The sequence below is a fragment of the Pan troglodytes genome, chromosome 14, assembly GCF_028858775.2.
Source record: "Pan troglodytes isolate AG18354 chromosome 14, NHGRI_mPanTro3-v2.0_pri, whole genome shotgun sequence".
NCBI classification, from domain to species: domain Eukaryota; kingdom Metazoa; phylum Chordata; class Mammalia; order Primates; family Hominidae; genus Pan; species Pan troglodytes.
In genome coordinates this window covers 85,035,224-85,058,243 of record NC_072412.2, presented here as the reverse complement: position 1 = coordinate 85,058,243, position 23,020 = coordinate 85,035,224, and the positions used below count along the sequence as shown (strand labels likewise).

The following is a 23,020-nucleotide window of genomic DNA, read 5'->3' as shown; positions in this document are numbered from 1 at the left end:
AATAATATATTTTGATTATCTTTTTATGAAAAACTCCATGTTTAAATGTTTTTAAAAATTGCTTAACATTTTGTCAGTGTTGTCTTCATTTTTTTCTATTATGATGTATTCTGTGGTCCAAGAGAATGCTTTTTAAAAATTCCTTTAAAAGTTTTATTCCTTGCAAATTAAAATCACAGTTACCACTACACATTCAACAGGATAGCCACGATGATACAGACTGATTCTATTCCATGTTGGTGAGAATGTAGATAAGCTGGAACTCTTTGGAAAACATTTTGGCAGTATGTAAAAATATTAAAACTACACTTAGCATATGGGTCCGCTATTCTACTTCTTACTGTTTACCTAGAAGAAATGAAAGTGTATGTCCACACAGGTGTTTGTTCACAAAGGTTCATAGCAGACTTATTTGTAAGAGCCAGATCTAGAAACAGCCTAAATGTCCATCAAGAGGTGAATGTATAAACATGTTGTGGTATATCCATACCATAACATGGATAAAAAGAAAAGAACTATTGATACATGCAACAAAATGGATGAATCTCAGTATAATTATGCTGAGTGAAAGAAGCAGGACAATACATATGTATGTTAAAAAAATTTTTTTTCTTAATCTTTGTTTTTGTGACAGAGTATTGCTCTGTCGCCCAGGCTGGAGTGCAGTGGCGCTGTTTCAGCTCATTGCAACCTCCGCTTCCTGAGTTCAAGCGATGATCATGCCTCAGCCTCCCAAGTAGCTGGGATTACAGGCGAGTGCCACCATGCTCGGCTAATTTTTGTATTTTTGGTAGAGTCACGTTGGGGGTTTCACCAGGTTGGCCAGACTGGTCTCGAATTCCTGACCTCAGGTGATCCACCCGCCTCAGCCTCCCAAAGTGCTGGGATTATAGGCCTGAGCCACTGTGCCCAGACTAGTTTTTAAAAATGCAAACTAATCTGTGATGACAGAGAGCAAAGCCAGTCGTTGCCTGAAATGGAGTAAAGGAGAGATGATAGATTACAGATTACAAAGGGGCATGAGGATTCTTTTGGAAGTGATGAATATGTACATCATTTAGTTGTGGTATTGGTTTCAGAGGTGTTATATCTTGATTAAAACTTATACAGTTTAAATATATTCAGTTTATTATGTATCAGTTATACTTCAAAACTATTTTTAAAAGTTTAAAAAGTTTTATTTCAGATATATATTTTTGCAAGAGCGTGTCATTCCCAACATGTATAATTTTCTTCTAGTACATGTTATTGAAAGTAAGATGTTGTAGTAAAACACCTAAAACACTTTTCAGTAAAACACCTTTTCTCAAACTTTTTTTGCTACTCTTAATACTATTTATGGCCTTTGTATAAGCCCTGTATTCTGTTACTCTTTTCTTAGAAATTTTCCCCTGCTGTGATCTAGGTATACTAGGCTTCATGGAATGTTACTTCACTTAACTAATCTCTATAATTTCTTTTCTGTTTCCTGAGGACCATATGTATAGTCTAGTTAATTTCTTTGTGCATGTTTAATATGAACTCCTTCTGGCTCATCCGTTCTTATCTTAATAAGCAGCCATTGTAGTAACTTTAAATGGATGACTACAAAATGTTCATCACAGGAAAAATAACCATACTTTATTGCATGTTTTGTTTTGTGGTCTGTAATTATGCATACTAAGATTGTGATGAAGAAAATATAAAATTCCTTTTTTCTATAAACAAAACTCTAAGGAAAAACATTAAATACGGCAGCATTACCTGGTTTTGTAGTTTGGGTTATATTAAAAAGAAATCGCTTACCTTTTAACATTGTATATTAATTGAATATTTTTTAAAAGAAAATGATTATTATGCAAAATTTAAAACTTTTTTTTCTATGTTTATAAAAATATCACTATTTCTTAGATCTGGGATTTGTTTTTTTTTTAATACAGTGTAGTTTTATATGTCATTTATCTTTTGTTGCAGAAAGGGATCTGGTAAAACCTAAATATGACCTGGATAGAACAGATCCATTAGAAAATAATTATACTCCAGTCTCTTCGGTACCTAGTATTTCATCTGGCCACTACCCTGTACCTACTTTGAGCAGCACTATTACAGTAATTGCTCCTACTCATCATGGAAACAACACTACCGAAAGTTGGTCTGAATTTCATGAAGACCAAGTGGACCATAACTCTTACGTAAGACCACCCATGCCAAAGAAACGGTGTAGAGACTATGATGGTAAGTCTTTCAGCTGTTTCATAAAGTATTTAATTAATATTTCCAGCTGCCTAAATTCTGTGTTTATGTTGTACATAGTTATTCAAAGACTTACCTCTGAAAAGTGGGAAATTAGCCTTAGTCACTTTTTGAATTCCTCAATATGATTGAAACATTTATTAGTTGCCACTAATTTGATTATCAATTTAAAGGTAGTATTTATTTGCAAGTAAGTCTTAATAAATTGTGGGAGTTTACCAAATGAGTAAATATCTACTGAGTTTTTATCAGGGAATCTGCTACTGAAACATTATTGACAAAACTCATTTCTTTAGAATGAGTGATTATTGGACCGTAAATAGAAATGTACCTAGAAATGTAAATGTCACCTTTGTAAGAATTTTATTAAAGAATTAAAGACTTTTGGCTGGGCGCAGTGGCTCACGCCTGTAATCCCAGCACTTTAGGAGGTTGAGGTGGGTGGATCATGAGGTCAGGAGATCTAGACCATCCTGGCTAACATGGTGTGCAACCCCATCTCTACTAAAAATACAACAAATTAGCTGGGCGTGGTGGCTGGCGCCTGTAGTCCCAGCTACTCAGGAGGCTGAGGCAGGAGAAGGTGTGAACCCGGGAGGTGGAGCTTGCTTGTAAGCCAAGATCGCACCACTGCACTCCAGCCCGGGTGACAGAGCGAGACTCCGTCTCAAAAAAAAAAAAAAAAAAAAAAAGGAATTGAAGACTTTTAAGGATTTACCGTAAAAGATTTATAAGTAGTATTAAAGCCATCATTGCAATTTTTTTTAGTTTTAAGAGATTTAAATGAAGGACATTTCTAAAGACAAAAATATGACAAAAATTATATTTAAGTCTCATCTCGTTAGGTTATTTTCATTTGTGTGTTTTTTTTGTTTTTTTAGTATGTATACGTTAGTTTAACATTGCTCTGAAGTAATGCCTGAGCCTGGGAAATTTATAAAGAAAAGAGGTTTCTTTGGCTCATGGTTCTGCAGACTGTACAAAAAGTGTAGTGCCAGCATCTGCATCTGGTGAAGGCCTCAGGAAGTTTACAATCATGGTAGAAGGCGAAGGGAGAGCAACTAAGGGAGCAAGAGTGGGGTTGGTGGTGGGGGAGGTGCCATGCTCTTTTAAACAACCAGCTCCTGTGAACTAATAGAGGGCGAACTCACTTGTTACTTTGGGAGGGCACCAAGCTATTCATGAAGGATCTACCCCCATGAACCTAACACCTCCTACCAGGCCCCACCTCCAACATCGTTTGTCACATTTCTCTCTTTTGCCTCTTCTTTTTTTTTTTTTTTTTTTTTTTTTTTTTTTATGAGATGGAGTCTCCCCCTGTCCCCCAGGCTGGAGTGCAATGACACAGTCTCGGCTCAGTGCAACCACTGCCTCCCGGGTTCTGGCGATTCTCCTGCCTCAGCCTCCCTAATAGCTGGGCTTATGGGCGCCGGCCACCACGTCCAGCTAATCTTTGTATTTTTAGTAGAGATGGGGTTTCACCATGTTGGTCAGGCTGGTCTCGAACTCCTGACCTCGGGTGATCCACCTGCCTCAGCCTCCCAAAGTGCTGGGTTTACAGGCGTGAGCCACCACGTCCAGCCAGATTGTCACATTTCAACATGAGATTTGGAGAGGATAAACATCCTAACTATATCAGTATGTTAAATATACTATCACTTTACAAGTATTTATATTACTGCAGAAGATCAGGTAGTTCTTGGGAAATGGTTAGTTATACTTTTGTCCAATATTAAAAATATTCATATTTTTAAATATTTTACTTTTGCTAACTTAGAGAAAATATATATTTCCAGTGCTTTTGACATTTGTTTCTAACTATTCCTTCCTCATAGAAAAGGGTTTTTGTATGAGAGGAGACATGTGTCCTTTTGATCATGGAAGTGATCCAGTAGTTGTAGAAGATGTGAATCTTCCTGGTATGCTGCCTTTCCCAGCACAGCCTCCTGTTGTTGAAGGACCACCTCCTCCTGGACTCCCCCCACCTCCACCAATTCTTACACCCCCACCTGTGAATCTCAGGCCCCCAGTGCCACCGCCAGGTCCATTGCCACCCAGTCTCCCACCTGTTACAGGTAAGTAAATCTGTTTGTTTCCCTGTATTTATCTAGCCATTCTTAGTCTATTTTTAAAACTTAATAGATTCTTAAATTAAAAGTATCTAAAGGAATCCCAAAAATGCCTGATAGAAATTAATAGCAGTATACTTCCATTTGGAATACACCTCCACTTTGTAGCCTGTGCCAAGCCAGTTACTATGGTTTGGAGTGACCCTGTGAATTAAGTATATCACTGGTAAAACCCAGCTGCCTGCAGGCCTTCATAGCTTAAGGCAAACCTGCTTTGGAATGTATTAAAAGGATGTTTTACCCTGGATATCTAATTCAATTGTAAGGGCTTGGTGTTTGTAGATATTATAGTTTGATAAATGAGAAGATTATGTTCGGATGTGCAATAACTTGTTTTATTTGTTTGCTTTCAGATGATATTTCTTATTCTTTGGTTTTGACAGGACCACCACCTCCACTTCCTCCATTGCAGCCATCTGGCATGGATGCTCCTCCAAACTCTGCAACCAGTTCTGTTCCTACTGTAGTAACAACTGGCATTCATCACCAGCCTCCTCCTGCTCCACCCTCTCTTTTTACTGCAGGTGCAGTTTTGGCCCTTTTTATATTCGTAGTGTAACACAGTTTTAGATGAAGAATTTTAAAATGTCTAGAGAGAATTGCTCTGTGAGGACTACTTTTCTCACTAAAATTATGTAGCCGTGGTGAATGAACATTAAGCCCTCAGTTATGAATGTTTTCAAAAAAACATTTTCTTTTTAATAACTTTTTAAAATAAAGTTATTTTCTTTTTGATACATATAGAGCATGTTATATGTTAATATGTTATATTGTTTACTTTTTCTCTTATCAATATTAAAAAATTACCAAGTGGAGTTTTATAATTGTTTTTTAATTACAGTTTTTGTATTACCAGATACATATGACACAGATGGCTACAATCCTGAAGCCCCAAGCATAACAAACACTTCCAGACCTATGTATAGACACAGAGTGCATGCACAAAGGCCCAACTTGATAGGACTAACATCAGGTGATATGGATTTGCCACCCAGAGGTACTATAATTAATCTTTCCTTCCTGTCATTTTCATAATATAAACAGTGGGAAAACATCTATAAAGAACAGTTGGTCTTGCCTTTATTGGGGTTGGATAAGGAATGGTGATTTATTTTATTTCATTTTATTTTTGGAGACAGAGTCTCACTCTGTGGCCTAGGCTGGAGTGCAGTAGCGTGATCTCAGCTCACTCTAACCTTTGCCTCCCCTTTAAGTGATTTTCCTGCCTCAGCCTCCTGAGTAACTGGGATCACAAGTGCATGCCACCATGCCCAGCTAGTTTTTGTATTTTTAGTAGAGATGGGATTTCACCGTATTGGCCAGGCTGGTCTTGAACTTCTCTGACCTCAAGTGATCCGCCCGCCTTGGCTTCCCAAAGTGCTGGGATTATAGGCTTGAGCCACCGTGACTGGCCGGGATGGCGATTTTGTTTGTTCCCTGTATCCTTCGTTCCCCCGTTGGAGAAAATATATTGTGCAATTCTGTATTTGTGGTAGAGGTGACACTTTATAATAAAGTGTAATACAATTATTACACTGTCCAAGAGGGAAACGAATTTCCTTAAAGAAGCACGTTTTCTTGGGTAGCCTTTTTTTTTTTAGTAATTTGTGTCATTTGTAATCTTGAGAGTAACGCTTTAATTCCTAAAGATAAGTTTATTCCTAGTTTGAAAAATCAAATAGTGCTTGGTATTTATTTTTGCTGACTTTTCACCTGTTAAAATTTGATATTAGTTTGCGTATATTTTTAAGCAAAGGATATCATGTGTTAAGAAATGACTCTTAAAATTTTCTTAGAGGAGACAGACTTCTGGATAAAATTTCTAAAAGGTACAATTTGGGTTGACATAGTCACAAGCTAGGGCAGCAAAGTGCCCTACATCTAGAGTGCCCTACATCTAGAGTGCCCTACATCTAGAGTGCTACACTAGAGATGTAAATGTAAACTAATAAGATTCAGAGGGAGAAAGTTCACATTAATTTGGAAAATACAGTATTTGCTACAGATCACATTTGATATAGGGAAATGAAGGATTGTCAGACATAATGGAAAATATTTCCTGGGCTAACAAAAAATATATCTTTTTCCCTAACCACCTCAATTAAGTTTTAAATCCCATTTTCTGTCCAGTCTTTTCTTGTCTTACCTAGTCAGAATTAAAAAATCATGCTTCGTCAGTTGTGAATAAAAGTCTTAGTTAGTAAGTAACAGTGCCTAATGGAGTTTGGTAAATGTGTGATTACTTACATACGCTTTGTGTTTTTTCTTTTATTCATTGGAAGCTAGCTATCAGATTCTGAGCATCTTCCTTGAATGTTTAAAGGACTTTTTGTAATGAAGGTGTAAGGAATGTTTTAATTCAGATTTATATCCTCTTTTAGATCATAGGACAACATTTAATGTGGATACCCATTCCTCTTAAATTCTCTTTGAGGAATTTCAATAGCTATTATTAACAACAATAGAAAAAAAGATTTTTTTTAACAGCTTGTATGTGAGGGATATATGGATTCCTTGTAATTGCAAAGTGGCCACTTAAGATTTTAACTGTCGTGTGGTGTTTACCTATATCCTGAACCTGTCTCCCACCTGGCTAGTTCACAGAAACCCTCTTTTCTTCTTTGGATAACTATTTAGCATGTAGTTTGTTTTCCTCATACCAATATTCCTTGCTTTTACTGGGAACCTTGTAGTGGGAATTTCCACTTCAATTAACCTTTTACTGGGGATTCCCACTAAAGTCATTTCTTTCTACCTTGCTGCTTTGGAGCTGTAAATACATGCTACTACAGGTCAATATTTATTAGATCCATTCACATGCCAGGGCAATTTCTGGTTGTGATCAAGAGAAGCAAGGGGATCAAACCCCTTGCATTTAAATGTTACCATGTACAAGTTGGATGTGTGGTAATTTCAGCTCTTAATGCATATTGTTACAGAAAGTGATCCTGTTGAGAGAGAAATGTCTGTCATACCTACTTAGAAATTTGAATGCTTTTTCTCATAGAATCATTATTGTACATAGTGATTATTTTAGTACTCTTCTTTAGATACATCATGTACCATTTTTGTTAGCTAGTTTAGGATTGATTTTTCCATTAATAACAGTGATTTTATGTACCAAACAACTGATTTAGCAACCCATCTAAATTGAGGATTGCCTTTAGTCCTTCTGTTTTCTTATCTCTTTTTAGTCCTCTCCCTCCTCCCACCATGTGTTCTCATCTATTCCCAGTTTGGATTTTAAATTTACTGTCCTGGATTGTGACAGATACATAAAAAGCTTATTTATTGTTAATTATATAATTATTACACATTCCTAATAGCCTATAGATGGCCTTAATTTAAATTTGTCATAGACTTATTATTATGTGATAGTTAAACTTTTATGCTTACTGCTTTAAATTTTGAGGGCAATTATTCAGCAAAAGGAAAGAAATTTGGGCCCTTTGATGCATTGAAATTACTAATGTAAAAGTTACCTAGAGGCCCTGACAGTTATTTTTTGCAGAGTTCTAAGGAGGTGGAAAACTTGATGGATGATGTCATGATTGGATATAGGGAGGAGGAAGGGTTAAGTAGTTTTCCATTTGTAGTCAACAAAACCAGTGCTGACAATTTTAGACAGAAAAACAATTCATTAAAATGATTATTGGGGAAAAATACATTACATAAAACTATTTAATATTAGATCACTTGCTGAGTATATACCAAGAGGAACTTGCTTCTGTGTTTTTAATACCCTTCTTTTAAATATATACCAATGAAAGGGATTCTGAATTAGAGAATACAGATGAGATGGAGCAAACCCATTTCAATTACTGTAGGCAAAACACATTATTCCCTCTCTTAGTGAACTTCAGGTATGGAACATATTAAAGTAAAAAACAAAAGATGTTGGATAGGTCACAGATTCTCCAAAAGGGCTGGTGAACCAGACTTGGGAGACAGGAATAAGACCAAAAATCCTTTTGCAGAACCGGTCCTTGGAAGGTACCACTGGACAGAGAAACATCACACGTGCTAGATACAGGATGTTTCCTAGAGATGTAGGATAAGTCAGAGTTAGACAGAGGAAGAGAATAGATACAGCCTATGTACCCTGTGATACTTTTGACTTGGGGCAAAGTCCCAAAATTGAAGGAATTTTGTGACTGTAAGAGAAGAAGTAAGAGAAGAAGTAAGTAATGTAGAGGGAGGTAAGAGGCTAATTAAAAGCATTTACAGAATTTTAGAATAGAGGTGATAGTAGCTGGGCTAGGGTAATAATAGAAATGAAAAAAATAAGTTTAGTGGAAAGAATTGACAAAACTTGTAACTTATTGAATTTGGAGGCTTAGAATAGGGGTAATAAGTGGATGAAATTAGACACCCGTTTCCTGCCCTGGATAATTGGGCAGATGATAATATCATTCATTGAGAAGAACAGCTTTGACAGAAAGATAAATTTAGTTTTGAAAGTGTTTAACTTCTTGTCCCCCTGGGGCATTTGAGTAGAAATGTCCAGTGGGAAATAGGATATGGAAGTCTGAGGCCCATGAGAGACAGTTGACTAGAATATACAGATTTTGGAATCATGCATATGTAGAACTTTGGTCCTTAATCTTTTCTTCTGTCCCATTAGTACCAGTGGGAGGTAAAGGGAGATAGAAGGAGCCATACCAAAATCTGTAGGTCTGACTTACATAATTTTAAAAACCTTTCTCGTGTGTTTCTAAAATCTTCCTCTCCCCATCCCCACTGAGAATCACTGAAAAAGATGAATGAAGCCATGGCAGTAGATAAGAAAGTTATTTTAGGAAGGCTATGTAAAGTGAGATGAGAAAACCCAAGTATAACTACTTGACAAATGTCAGCATCAAAGTAAATGGACAGAGAAAGGAGAACTTTATAGAAAACTTAGAAATGAAGCCCAAAAGCTGCAGACAAAAGCAAGGAGTGGGGATTCCTAAAAACCTAGGGAATATAATACCTAAGATGGAAAAGAAGATGATCAACAGCCGCAAATTCTCCTGAGAGGTCCAGAAAGAGGACTGGGGTGTATTCATAGGCTTAAGCAACAGGTGAGGACATGAGTGATTTTAGCATGAGCAAGTAAAGTGAAGTAATGGGAGCAACTGCCAGTTTTCAGAGGATTAGTGAGTGGGTGTTAAGGAAGCAAAGTTAGTAAGTGTGGACATTGATTAGGAAAGGGCTGTGGGAGTATGGAGAGAGATGTTGTTGCTAAAGGGAAAACTGGTTTTACGAGAGTTTCTTTTTTTTAAAATGGAGTAATTAGAGCTGTAATGTTTGAATGTTGATGGGAGGTATCAGTGTCCTGGGAAAGGTTGAAAATGGAGGAAAGCAGCAGGGGTCTAGAGTGTTGATTTGAGTCTCTGTATGTATGGCATATGTGGGTAGTCATATATCAAATATGACTTGACTGGGATGATTGGGAAAATGGTAGTTTCATTAATAGAAATGTTTAAGAAAAATAAAAGATAGACAATATGAAAATAATTTGAATGTTCTGCATAGTGAGTTTTGAGATACCTGTAGGATTTCCAGAGAGAACAAAGAAGTTGAAAATTTAGAATTGAGTATATGCTCTCCTCCTGCAGGAGACCATAGCTGTGGCCATGAGAGATATTGTGCTGAAACAGATCTTCAGTTCTTTTGGTTAGTTAGGTGTTTAGAAATATGTAAAAATAGGATTTTAGACAAATCAATTTTGCCATCTATAAAAAAGGAGTTTTTAAGTTACATTTTTCTATGTGGATTAAGGTTTGCATGTTTTAAACTTTGGAGTCATTTGGGAATAACAGGTTAAATGTACTATGCTCATTACATGCCATGTAAGTAAATATAAAATGTTGAAAGTAACAGACTTTTACAGCTCTTTTACACTGTATTTTAGACTTGAATCTTTTCCTTTTTAAAGCAAGTACGCTTTCATTACATTCATATTTTATGAGTCTATTCCATATTTAAAAGCAGCTCACTTCAATCATAACTCTAACCTTTCACTTCTCAAAGATTATTGGATTAGTGTCAAGTTTTGAATCTTTTAGATTGTGCATTTGATTTCAAAACTATGAACTTAAAGCCTCAAAGTGATTATTTTCTCATTTGTGCATTGATACATATATATATATTTGTGGTGAGGGTGATGGTAGATGGGAACAGTGACTTGGGTTTTATCTACAAAGAAGTGACCTACAGAATCACATTTTAATTTGGCATGTGAGAATTGATTCTTTTTCATAGTTAATTGTGAAATGAATATGTTGAAATAAGTTTGAAAAAACCCTTAGATTACTGTATTTGAATGTACAGTAATTCCCCTTTGTCTGTGGGTGATATGTTCCAAGACTCCTCGTGTGTAAAACCACAGAGTACCAAACCCTACATATACTATGCTTTTTCCTATACAGTCACACCTGTGATAAAGTTTCACTTATAAATTAGACACAGTAAGAGCTAAACAACAATGTCTAATAATAAAATGAAATAATTATAACAATATACTATAATAAAAGTTATGTGAATGGTCCCTGTCTTTCTCTGTCAAATATCTTTTTGTATTTACCCTTCTTGGGATGATAGGAGATGATAAAATGCCTACATGATGAGATCAAGTGTTGGAGCAGGATGGTGTGAGATTTTATCACACTACTCAGAACTGCAGGCAGTTTAAAACTTAGGAATTGTTTACTATTTCTGTAGTTTTCCATAATTTTGGACTGTGGTTGACTAGAGATAACTGAAATCGTAAAAATGAAACTGGATAAGGGGGAGCTACTATACATTTATTTCTATTTCTTCTAAAAAAAAAAATATATATATATATTTAGACAAAAGCCAGAAATTTTCCTGTATGAGGAAGGTATCTATGATAAATAGAAAATATTAACCTATGCTTATTTTTTTCATTTTCTTTTGTTTTAAAACAGAAAAGCCTCCCAATAAAAGCAGTATGAGGATAGTAGTGGACTCAGAATCAAGGAAAAGAACCATTGGTTCTGGAGAGCCTGGAGTTCCTACAAAGAAGACTTGGTTTGATAAGTAAGGTGGCCAGGAAAATTGAGGAGTATAATTGTGCATTGATTTTCAGGATCATTTCTGTATTATTATGACAATATGGTTTGGTTTCTTCCAAAAGTGTTACTCTGTTCTGTAAGCAATCCCCAAGTGTGAGTTTTCTAAAAATTGGTAAGTTAGTTGTCTGATGTTAGAAAAGCATTTTCTTACAGAAATGGTGTGGTAGTTCAGGGCATAATTTTTTCCTCTTATCATTTACCCTCCTCCAAAAAACCCACTCTTTAACTTAGACCTGTTGAATACTAGCTATATACAGGATAGTCATGAGCCTCTCATCATTAGAGGAAGGGGGTATAGATCAGACCTGTCAAGAGACTTTCATATGTAGGCAGTTCCTGCTAGGTAGGAGCTAGAAAGGGCTTTTGTGGGAGTTGGAGAGGCTGTCTAGGCATTGAATGGTCAAGGAAGAGCTTCAGAGAAAGGGGTAAGGAATCAGAATGTTAAGATATGTGTGAGGTGATTCATTTATAAATAAATGTGTGAAGAGAGACTAGGATCACTTTTAGAGCTTTAACATCTACTTAATAATGGATAGTTTCTAGTTCTTTGTGATTAATTCTGTGATTTAATGCAGAGTAACCTCTCTAGGCCACAGTTTTGTCCTTTCTTCAAGTGTCAAAATGTATTCTTTATAGTTCCAACAATTCTTTTTTTCTTTTTTTAAATAAAGCGGGAAAGAGGTTGAGACTGTCATCAAAGAAAATAAAATTTAAAATCAAATTTAAAACTTAAAGTTTTAAGATAGGATATTTTTTAGTAAGCTGACTTTTACAGAATCAGAATAAAGGTTATATATGCAAATTGACTAAAAGAGGATACTGAGACTTTTCCTGATAGGAATGTTAAGTAGAGGTGGATCAGAAGTGGAAAGTAACAAATGATATGGCAGAACCCTTCTCAGTTGGCTTCCATGAAAGATGCTAACAGTGCTCATTTGGAAACTTCATTGTTGGAAGAAAATTTAAATTTCCTTTATCAACCAGTAATTTCAGTTTGGGGGAAAATTGAACTTAATTGGATATCTATTTTGTTAAACTTTATTCCCTTGTATTTGGTCAGGGTCAGGGTTTATAAATGTATTGACTAACTTGAATTTTGTTTACAGACCAAATTTTAATAGAACAAACAGCCCAGGCTTTCAGAAGAAGGTTCAATTTGGAAATGAAAATACCAAGCTTGAACTTAGAAAAGTTCCTCCAGAATTAAATAATATCAGCAAACTTAATGAACATTTTAGTCGATTTGGAACCTTGGTTAACTTACAGGTAACAGCCATGAAATGGTTTTGTTATCTCTTCCTTCTGTTTAGGGAACTTAATGTAATAAGAAAACTACCTTTATAAATAAATATTATAAGGCTGGGCATGGTGGTTCACGCCTGTAATCCCAGCACTTTGGGAGGCCAAGGCGGGCGGATCACCTGAGGTCAGGAATTCGAGACTAGCCTGGCCAACCTGGTGAAACCCCATCTCTACTAAAAATACAAAAATTAGCTGGGTGTGGTGGCAGGCACCTGTAATCCCAGCTACTCGGGAGGTTGAGGCAGGAGAATTGCTTGAATCTGGGAGGCTAAGGTTGCAGCGAGCCGAGATTGCGCCACTGCACTCCAGCCTGGGTGATAAGAGCAAAACTCCGTCTCAAAAAAAAAAAAAAAAAATTGTTATTCTGAATTGGGAAAATTGGACATGAAATGGAACTCTACCTTTTAGGAAAAAATACAATTTTTAGTGTTTCAATTGATCATATTATCATAAACTTTTTACCTAATAAAGGTTGTCATAAAACTACAGCAAAGTTAATCACACTGGTAAAATCCAATCTTACAATAGTTTTCAGTTCCTCAGTTTCTCAAAATCATTTCAGCAGAAATTTTAGTCAGATTTTTGTCACTCCTATGGTGGGATGCACTTAATAGAGACTTTTGAGGCCCAGATACCTTGTAATCTGTAATTAGTTTAAACATTTACTTTTTCTTTACCACTTTTGAATATTCTTCAAGGTAAGTAACAGTAACAGTAATTTGTATTTGACTGCACCTATAATTAGACCTTGGCTTGGGTATATGTAACTTGGGTGTTTTTTTAGTATTGAGTTTATATTATGTGATACGGTGAAAGTGTTGAAATAGTATGTTGAATTTTTCCCCCATTTTGTATGGTGTTGTTTTTGCAATTAAAATAATTATGTTTTATAATTTAATAAAAACAAATTTTAGAGGATACAATTCATCCTAACAACTTAGGATGTTTTGGAAAGTTTTGTTTTCTTGCCATTGAAAAGTACTATAAAAGTAATAGAGCGGGAAAAAGATTCATGTTCGATTCAGGTAGGGCAACAGAGATATATACATAGAATTTAAAGGAAATGGTTCCCTTTCAACTGTCTATTCCATTCCCCTGCCCATCTATAATTACATTATTGTTAACAGTTTATCATGTGTTATTTTAGATTGTTACACAATTCTGTGTCTATTTATCTGTACACAAACTTAAAACTATTTATGAGCCCATAGTATACACATTACCCTGTGGTTATTTACTTAATCTTGAATATCTTTGAGTTGTCTTTTTATGGCAATTTCATTTGATCTACCACTATATCTAGTCATAAAAAGGTTTTCAAAATATTCTTCACACAATTAACTACACTGGTAATATTTAAAATTTTTTTTAAAGCTGAGGGGCAAAACATATCTCACTATTGCTTCTATTTGCATTTACTCAATTACAAGTGAGGTTGAAATCTTCTGTTGATTGGTTCTTTTGCCATGTCTGTGTACTACCTGCATTATTGTTCTTAAAACATGTTTTTCAAAATCAATTTTCAAAACTCTTTAGCTTCATGCTAATTAAACATAGTGATGAAATTGATGTTTATAAAGTCTTAAAAAATGTATAATTATTAAAATGTTACCAAAATTATCTTTATAGTTATAATTAATGTTTATTGAATACTTCTGACTGTGTACAATCTCTGTTCTATGTGAATTATTTAATTCTTAACACTGAAGAGTGGGTATGGTTATTCTCATTTGTAGAAAAAGAAAACAAGGCCCAGAAAGGTTAAGTAACTTGATCATGTTCATGTGAGAGTAGCTGCCAAAGTTTGAGCCAGGCAGTTTGATTCCAACTACTTTTTTGTTTTGTTTTTTGGTTTTTGTTTTTTTGAGACAGAGTCTCACTCTTGTCACTGAGGCTAGAGTGAGGTGGCATGATTACGGTTCCTTGTAGCCTCGACCTCCTGGGCTTAGGTGATTCTCCTGCCTCAGCGTCCCGAGTAGCTGGGACCACAGTTGTGTGCCACCACACCCGGCTAATATTTTTTCAATTATTATTTGTACCAGTGGGGTCTTAATATGTTGTCCAGGCTGGCCTTGAACTCCTGGGCTGAAGCAGTCCTCCTGCCTTGGTCTCCCAGAGTGCTGGGATTACTGACATGAGCCACCATGCCTGGCCCAGGCCACTGTTAATCTCTTTTCTGTATTGCTGCACACCACCAGTGGTTTATATACCACACTTTGGAAAACTCTATTATTGAAAGAATAGGAATTTGAAGTGAAAAGTCTTGGATTTATTACTTATTAGCTGTAAGTGTCTATAGAATCACATTCCTTGAAGTCTCGGTTTTCTCATATATCAAATGTGATTGATGCTGTTGTTACATGGTCTCTTTTTTTTGTTCTTAAATTTTCTTGTGCTTTTGGAAATGTGAGAATTACAAATTTGGGCAATCGTTCAGATGGATTTTTCTGTAATTTTTTGTTAGAGATAACCCCTTGCAAAGTAATTTACTGCCTTCTTCAGATTCTGTGAATCTTTGCCATGTCATTTATTGACAATAGGGATTGTTTCTCATAGTTGCTATTAAAATTGGGAATAAAAAGAGAAACACTTTGAATGCCTATATGTAACATTTATGCAGTCGACTTTCTCTGCTATTATATAGAGGAACTCTTTTTATGCTGTGAACAATCCTTGGTTACTATTTCTTCTGGAGTAAAAGTAGACTGTGGTCTACTAATCCAGATACCAGCAAGTATAAATACAGAATCTTACTTGGAAGGACCAGTATTTCACTTACTGGGGAATTTTACTCTATGAAGCAACAGATTCCTTTGGAAATTCACTGTTCTTAATATTTTAAATCTTAGGTTGCTTATAATGGTGATCCTGAAGGTGCCCTAATCCAATTTGCAACATATGAAGAAGCAAAGAAAGCAATATCAAGTACGGAAGCAGTATTAAACAATCGCTTTATTAAGGTTTATTGGCACAGAGAAGGAAGCACCCAACAGTTACAAACTACTTCTCCAAAGGTAAGAGAGAAATTTGTGTAAAAGTACGTGCATTTCTTAGAAAGCTCTTAGCATAGTGTTTACGAGTAGAGGCATTGGAATCAAGTAGGCCTGAGTTCACACCCTGGTTCTGCATTTAGCTTCTGTTACCTGTAAAGACTTGAAAAATTTACTCAACCTTTCTAACCTGTTCTCTCATAATTGTGATGTTAATTGCTAGTTGAAAGAACAGCATGGTGTATGTGAGACATATGGAATAGTCCGTGGCAGATAGGAGTACTCAGCTATGTATATTCCAGAAATTTAGACTGTAGGTTCATCTTAGAAATTCTCTCTTCTTTCCCCTCTCCCCTTTCTCCCTCCTTTTTGTCCCAACCCCCATCAGTGTGTAATGTTAAGAGTGTTTATAGAGGTATATTACAACAGTATGGGTTTTGATTGTTAGAAGATAGTGAAAGTTGGACTTTAATTTATTCCAGTAAATAAGTTATTTTATGCAAAGAAAACATCTTTGTATATGTGTGGATGAAATTAGAAGGCAGTTAGGTTTTGACTATAAGCTGCATTTTAAAAACTTTCTCTGCATGGGCAATGTAGTAACAAAATAACACAGGTCACTTTCCATCCTTTTGAATGAATCAACTTGTTTAACATTTTTTCCTTGTTCTGAGGTAATGCAGCCTTTAGTCCAGCAGCCCATTTTGCCTGTTGTGAAGCAGTCAGTCAAAGAGCGGCTGGGTCCAGTACCTTCAAGTACTATTGAACCTGCAGAAGCCCAGAGTGCCTCTTCAGACCTTCCTCAGGTAAAGCAAAGGTCTTACGATTGTGCCCGTAATAGGTTCTCAGTAATTTAGTTTCCCTTGGTGATTTGAATTATAGTTAATTGTATATATTTTACATAGAAATATGATAGTCTTTACATATTTGAACCCCACCTATAAGGTTTTTTTTTTTTTAATTTTTACCATTACCATAACATTTTCTCAGTCTCTACTTTTCCTATAGTATTTAAATCTTAAATTCCTCTCTCCAGTTAATATTTATGAGAAAGATTTCTCTCTCACTTTGTGGAGGAGATACATGTCAGCAAAACTGCCCGAAGAGTGAAGTTGAATATATTAAATCTTATTTTTCCATCATCTTTTTACTTAATTAGAATTCTGTTCCAGAGATAATTGTGTAGTAGACTGAACTAAACTAAAAGCTTATGGTAAGGGAAGGCTTAAACCATCAAGTTAAGCATGCTTGATATTATACTGTTTTAAGTACTTAGACCGCTCTCTCATAACTTTGCATCACTTATTCCTGACTCTGGGATTCTTTTCTCCATATATCATTTCCTTCCCACTTCCTTCAACACTTGAGTGGCAGTTTCTTGTTTCTACATTCTCAGTCTCTGAAACTTAGCTTTCCTTTGTCTCCCGATGTTTCAGCATTTGCTGTGTAAAATAGAGTTAGGATGTAGTATCCTACTTAGCTAGTGGATGCCACCTTATTAAAGTAGTCTTCCTAGATAATTCCTGAAGAGTAAGATGCTGAATTTCTGCAAGGACATGCAGAATGTCTATTGGTAAATTATTAGTTAATTTTAAAAATTCCCAGTCCTAACATCCCAAATTATCACCAAATACAGTATATTTGGATATAAAATAAACATACTTTAGAAGAAGTTGGCACTATTTTTAAGCTCAGTAAGTGGGCATATATTTTAATTTTTAAAATTTGAGATTTTCTCCTAATTTATTCTGTGTCAGTGGCAGGGACTTTAGCAACCACGTGGCTCAGACCTCTTAGTTTACATCATTTTTCATGATTGAATAATATTTCATACTGTTTATTTTTGTTTTCCCACATATTTTCTTTCTGTCTCTTTTAAGAAGGATCAAGTTTTTGTGGTTAGTATTGGTATACTCATAGACTCTGTATAAGTAGAATCAGAATGTTCAAGATCCCAACAGACTTTTATATGTTTGGGGAAACACTGAATATGTCCATTTTAATTTTTTTAGAATGTAACTAAGTTATCTGTGAAGGACAGGTTGGGTTTTGTATCAAAGCCATCTGTTTCAGCAACTGAAAAGGTAAGAAGAATAGCATGATGTGTTTGTCTTGGCTTCATAAATGTTTTCAGGTGGCATCTTAATTTTTAATTTTTTTTCATAGTTCTAAACTCTTGCTTCTTAATAGTATCTGTATCTTTTCCTACCTTTTGGTTTCCATTTGCTGAAAAAGAAAAATATTTTCCTTTTTTTTACTTTTGCATCAGCATTTTAATACTTGCCTCCCACTATATTTCCATGTACTCCATTCCTTTTCTTTGTTTTATTCTTTTTATTTACTTTGTTTTCTTTAGAGATACTGTGCATTTTGGTTTGACAACTCTGGCAGCCTAATAGAAAGGGCCATGATTAGGAATTTCACCTGAGTTTGAGCCCTGGCTCTTCACTTACTAACTGCATGACGTTGGGCAGTGTTCTTAATTTTTCTGAATCTTTTTACTCATCGGTAAAATGGTGATGGTAATATTTATCTTGCTCATGGGGTTTTCTGAAGATCAAATAAAATCATTTATTTACAAATATTTTTGTAAACTGGAAAGGATGATGTAAATGTAAGTTTTTCACTTATTACTAAACAGTAATAGAGGTAGCATAACAATACATATAGTCATTTCTTTTTTTTTAAATGAAAGGGGATAAATATTTATTAAATCAAGACCATTTATGGATATATCTTATAGTTCTGTGTAGATGTTATTTTTTTTCTGTTTAGGTATGAGTAAATACTTTGTCTTTGATTTTATTTGAGGCATATGAAATCACAGAATGTGAGAATTAAATAATCTTTCTTAGTTCTATATGCTTATCTTAAAGTCAAGGCCCAAACATTGTTATGATTTCATCTGTATACTGTGAGTCACTGAGCCAGAACTAGAATTTGGGGCTCCTATTTCTAGTCCATGGCTCTTTTCAGTCTGAAGATTGGGAATCAATTTCAGAGATAATGCATCAGTGAGATAGCTGCCCTGCTGTCTTCACTATATTCTTCAGTATATTATTTTCTTTATTTACAATGTTAAACTTTGGCAGTTTTAGGTATTTGAATCTGAGTTTGTGTATCAGACTTTGCTCTTGGGCATCTCAGCATTACTTCGGGCATAATGTGCCTAAAATGAATTCATTATTTCCTATATAAATTAATTTATCCTAGCCCTTAGCTCAGAAAGTGATAACACCATTTTCTAAGCTGTGTGATCTAAAAGCCTTACAATCATTTGCTTGTGTTTGTAGACCACTTCTTTTTCTGCCACCTTCAGTTTCCTAGCCTCTGGGTGCAGTGTCTTAACTGGCATCCTGGAATTCCCCTCGTCTAGTTTATACTGTCACCATCTTACACTCAGACTTATTTTGGCGTTAATTCATTATAGAAACTTTGAGTTTCTCAGCTAAATTACTTTCCTTGATTCACAGCTCATTGATAACTCAATAATTCTGGTTCTATTACTTCTGCTCTAGTCTTTTTACCCAAGGGAGTACTTTTCTGCTCGTTTTCCTTTGGCCTTTCCTGACTTTTATTATTTTATTTTATTTTTTTGGTGGTGATTTTTCTGGAGTGCATTCCCCCCCCCCCACTAAATTCCAGTCATTATTTAAAGAGTGAAAGTCTCTCTAACATCTCCCATGAAACCTCCAGATTTTTCTGTTATCCCCGCCTCCTCCTTGGAATTTCTGTGCTGCTTAGTCTGTGCTACTAAATTTAGCAGTATCAAATACTTACTTGGATTAGGTTTATCCTCCTTGAAAATAAGTATTTCAGAAAAAAGAAACACTGGAAGTGTTTGAGGTGATAGATTTTGATTATTACATAATGTATATATGTATCAAAACATCACACTGTACCCCATAAATATGTACAGTTCTGTCAATTAAATGTAAAATAAAACTTAACACTAAGTTCAGCTGTACTTAGTGTACTACTGAGAAATTCTAGAGACATCTAAAATGCTCAGTTATATTTGGAGTCTGTAATATCAGATTTGGACTTTTGAAATTGAAGTGTGTACTCATAGCTTTTATAAAATTTTTGCAGTGTATTGTGAGTACAAATTTGTAGTTGATAATATAACTTTACTAATGCATAGATTAATATATATACCCATATATTATGCTAATGCAATAAACTACTAACTGAATTTTTGTGGGAAAAAAATCATTTATGGTAGCAAGCTATTTATGGGGAAAAATATTTTTGATAAATACCGTAAACAGCCTATTAAGGAAAACAGTAAGTATGTAACTTTTATTCATCTTCAGTGAGTGTCTTTACAGAGAAACATTTTATTTTTGCTTATTTTTGTTGTTTCTGTTCCCCTAATCCTTAGGGGGTTTGGGTCCAAAATACTTACAGGGCAGTGATTCAAAGAAGTCTTAGAAAGAATAGAAGAATGTTCCCCATCATCAAATATTAGTTGAAAGATTCTTTTTTTAAAAAAAATGAAGGCAGGGGAAAACCCAAAGCTTGTATCTATACAGTATCCTATGTCATTATTAAACTAAATAAATACACAAATGTAACATTTTATACCTTCCCTATCAACAACACACAGTAAAACCTTTAGTGATTATTCTTTATCCTGAGACCCCATTTTCGTGAGGAGGCTAGAAGAGAGGAAAGTTAAAACGTAATTGCTGACGGTAAATATGAAGATATTGCAAGAGGTATTTAGTTATTATGTGAATAGATTTGATAAATTATGTTTGAGTGCCTCTGCTTACTAAAGAAATTCATGAAGAATAAAGGGCTACATCTGTGTATACTGTCCTGGTTAGTTTTTTAAAACAGACTTAAGACCGTTCAAATTATCTTGCTGAATCCCTTCTAAATTCTAAGAAGGCAAACTGCGTAACCAGTGGAATATTTAATCTTCTTTATCATATCAGCTTTAAATATCAGATTTATGATACAGGATGTTATTGTTCTTGTGGTTTTTGCAATGTAAAAATATATCTTGGTCTCTGCATGATGATATATTAACATCTATACCATGGAACTTTTAAAAGGAAAATTGTGTGGTATAATTAAAAGAATATTGCATGTTATAGAGAAACTTCACCTGTTGATTTAGCAGCTGCCATTGTGTAGATGCTAAGCAAATCTTATTATGTTTCCTTGGATTTTTGAAATTTGAATTTGTTGTGTAACTTTGCTAGTTAAAAGATTTAGAGGGATTTGGCTGGGCGCATGGCTCACGCTTGTAATCCCAGCACTTTGGGAGGCCGAGGTAGGCAGATCATGAGGTCAGGAGTTCGAGACCAGCCTGGCCAATACAGTGAAACCCTGTCTCTTCTAAAAATACAAAAATTAGCTGGGCCTCGTGGCGGGCGCCTGTAATCCCAGCTACTTGGGAGGCTGGCAGGAGAATCACTTGAACCAGGGAGGTGGAGGTTGCAATGAGCCAAGATGGCGCCACTGCACCCCAGCCTGGGTGGCAGAGCTAGACTCTGTCTCAAAAAAAAAAAAAAAAAAAAAAAGAGTGGGATTTATCATAGTTTTTTTTTCTTAACTGTTATTGACTATTTTTAATTTTTATTTTTTAATTCAGTGGCCTCTCAGGATTATTACCTGCATTTTTTTTTCAGGAAAATATGAAATTAATTTATTTGAGTGTATTAGCTTTGCTGAACTTTGTAGTAACTAAGCTATTTGTGTAGCAAAAATTCATTACTAGCTGTACATATTTTTTACTTTGATGTTTGTTAAAATATTTCTCTGCAAGTTTTTTAATCTTTGTTTCTTTTAATCCCTTTGTCTATTTCACTTATATGTGGAATCTTAAAAAGTTGAACTCATAGAAGCAGAGAGTAGAATGGTGGTTACCAGTGGCTGAGGACAGGGGATTGGGAAATGTTGGTCAAAGGTATAAAACTTCAGTTAGATAGAAGAAATATATTAAAGATATCTATAGTACAACGTGGTGACTATAGTTAATAACAATGTGTTGCATTCTTGAAAATTGCCAAGAAAGCAGCTCACCACAAAAAAAAGTGACATAATACAAATGTTAATTAGCTTGACTTAGCCATTTTACAGTGTATATATTTCAAACAGCATGTTGTGCATGATAAATACACAGTCATCAACTTACAGTGACTTGACTAACAATTTTTCAATTTGATGATGCATTTATTACTTACAAGTTGAAAATGTATTTTCAACTTAAATGGTATTTCAACTTACAATGGATATATAGCCCCATCATAAGTTAAGGGACATCTCTATACAGTTTTTGTCAATTAAAAGAATAAAATTTTGAAAGATACAAAAAAGATGAGGTAGATCAGTGTATTAAAACATACTTTGTGTTCTTGAAATTTAAAAACGATTAATATCTAAAAGTATGTATAAACTTAACTTTAAACCAAAATCCCATTCTTCTCATCAGAATTCTCAGGTTTGATACAGAACGCACATCTATGTGCTGCTTTAAGTGAATATCATAAACGAACATTCAGATTTACTGAACAGGTGACCACTTACTATGAAAACTGACCATACAGTAACCGTATTAATACGTTTCCTACACATAGCTCCTCATACTGTCTTTTGATTGCATTAAACCAATGTATTTCTGCTTTAAAAACCTGTTGGAGCTATTTATTGTGAGTGTGGCTGTTAGACCTCATAACTATATTTGTATTTAATTTCTACTTAGGCATTGGTTATTGAAAAATCATACTTGGATAACTTAATTTTACAAAATACTTTTTTCCCTTCCATTCTTATCTATGAAAAACAGCTGTTTTTCTCTTTCTTTACGATTACTTGTAGTTATTGTGGCTGGTATTATTTTACATAGGAAATAAAATAAGGAGGTGTTAATGGATTGTAACCTCCCTCTCTTTAGGGAAAATAAGAGGTATTAGTGCTATACATTTTAACAACACAGCACATGATACTTTTCAACTTACTTTCTGAGTTCAGCATACCAAACCTGACAATATACTATAAGAAAGGAAAATTACAGACCAACATCTGTCATGAACATAGACACAAATATCCTAGAGAAAATATTAGCAAATGTCCAGTGATACATGAAATACATAATCAGTCATGGCCAGGTAGTATTTATTCCAGAAATTCAAGGTTGATTTACCATTGGAAAAATCAGTTTAATTGATGTTAGTAGAATGAGGGAGGAAAAAACCCTAGATGATTAGCTCAGTAGAGAAAGTGTTCTGTTACTTAGTTACATTAAACACTCTGCAAAGGAGGAATAGAGAAAAAC

At 34.9% G+C, this 23,020-nt stretch overlaps 1 protein-coding gene across 50 annotated transcripts in view; it reads left to right on the top strand.

Annotated features, from left to right (window-relative positions):
• The window catches only part of RBM26 (RNA binding motif protein 26), a 92,118-nt gene that overhangs the window by 35,745 nt on the left and 33,353 nt on the right, over nucleotides 1-23,020 (top strand). For 8 of the 50 annotated variants that reach the window (XM_016925426.4, XM_016925425.4, XM_054665431.2 and 5 more), the window contains exons 6-14: nucleotides 1,954-2,214; nucleotides 4,068-4,307; nucleotides 4,715-4,885; nucleotides 5,203-5,358; nucleotides 11,294-11,405; nucleotides 12,547-12,706; nucleotides 15,592-15,756; nucleotides 16,407-16,538; nucleotides 17,745-17,816. In XM_016925426.4, the coding sequence (XP_016780915.1) occupies nucleotides 1,954-2,214; nucleotides 4,068-4,307; nucleotides 4,715-4,885; nucleotides 5,203-5,358; nucleotides 11,294-11,405; nucleotides 12,547-12,706; nucleotides 15,592-15,756; nucleotides 16,407-16,538; nucleotides 17,745-17,816 (1,469 nt within the window). The remainder of the gene's footprint in view (nucleotides 1-1,953; nucleotides 2,215-4,067; nucleotides 4,308-4,714; nucleotides 4,886-5,202; nucleotides 5,359-11,293; nucleotides 11,406-12,546; nucleotides 12,707-15,591; nucleotides 15,757-16,406; nucleotides 16,539-17,744; nucleotides 17,817-23,020) is intronic. The other 42 variants (XM_054665441.2, XM_054665439.2, XM_063792257.1 and 39 more) reach the window with 15 other exon arrangements.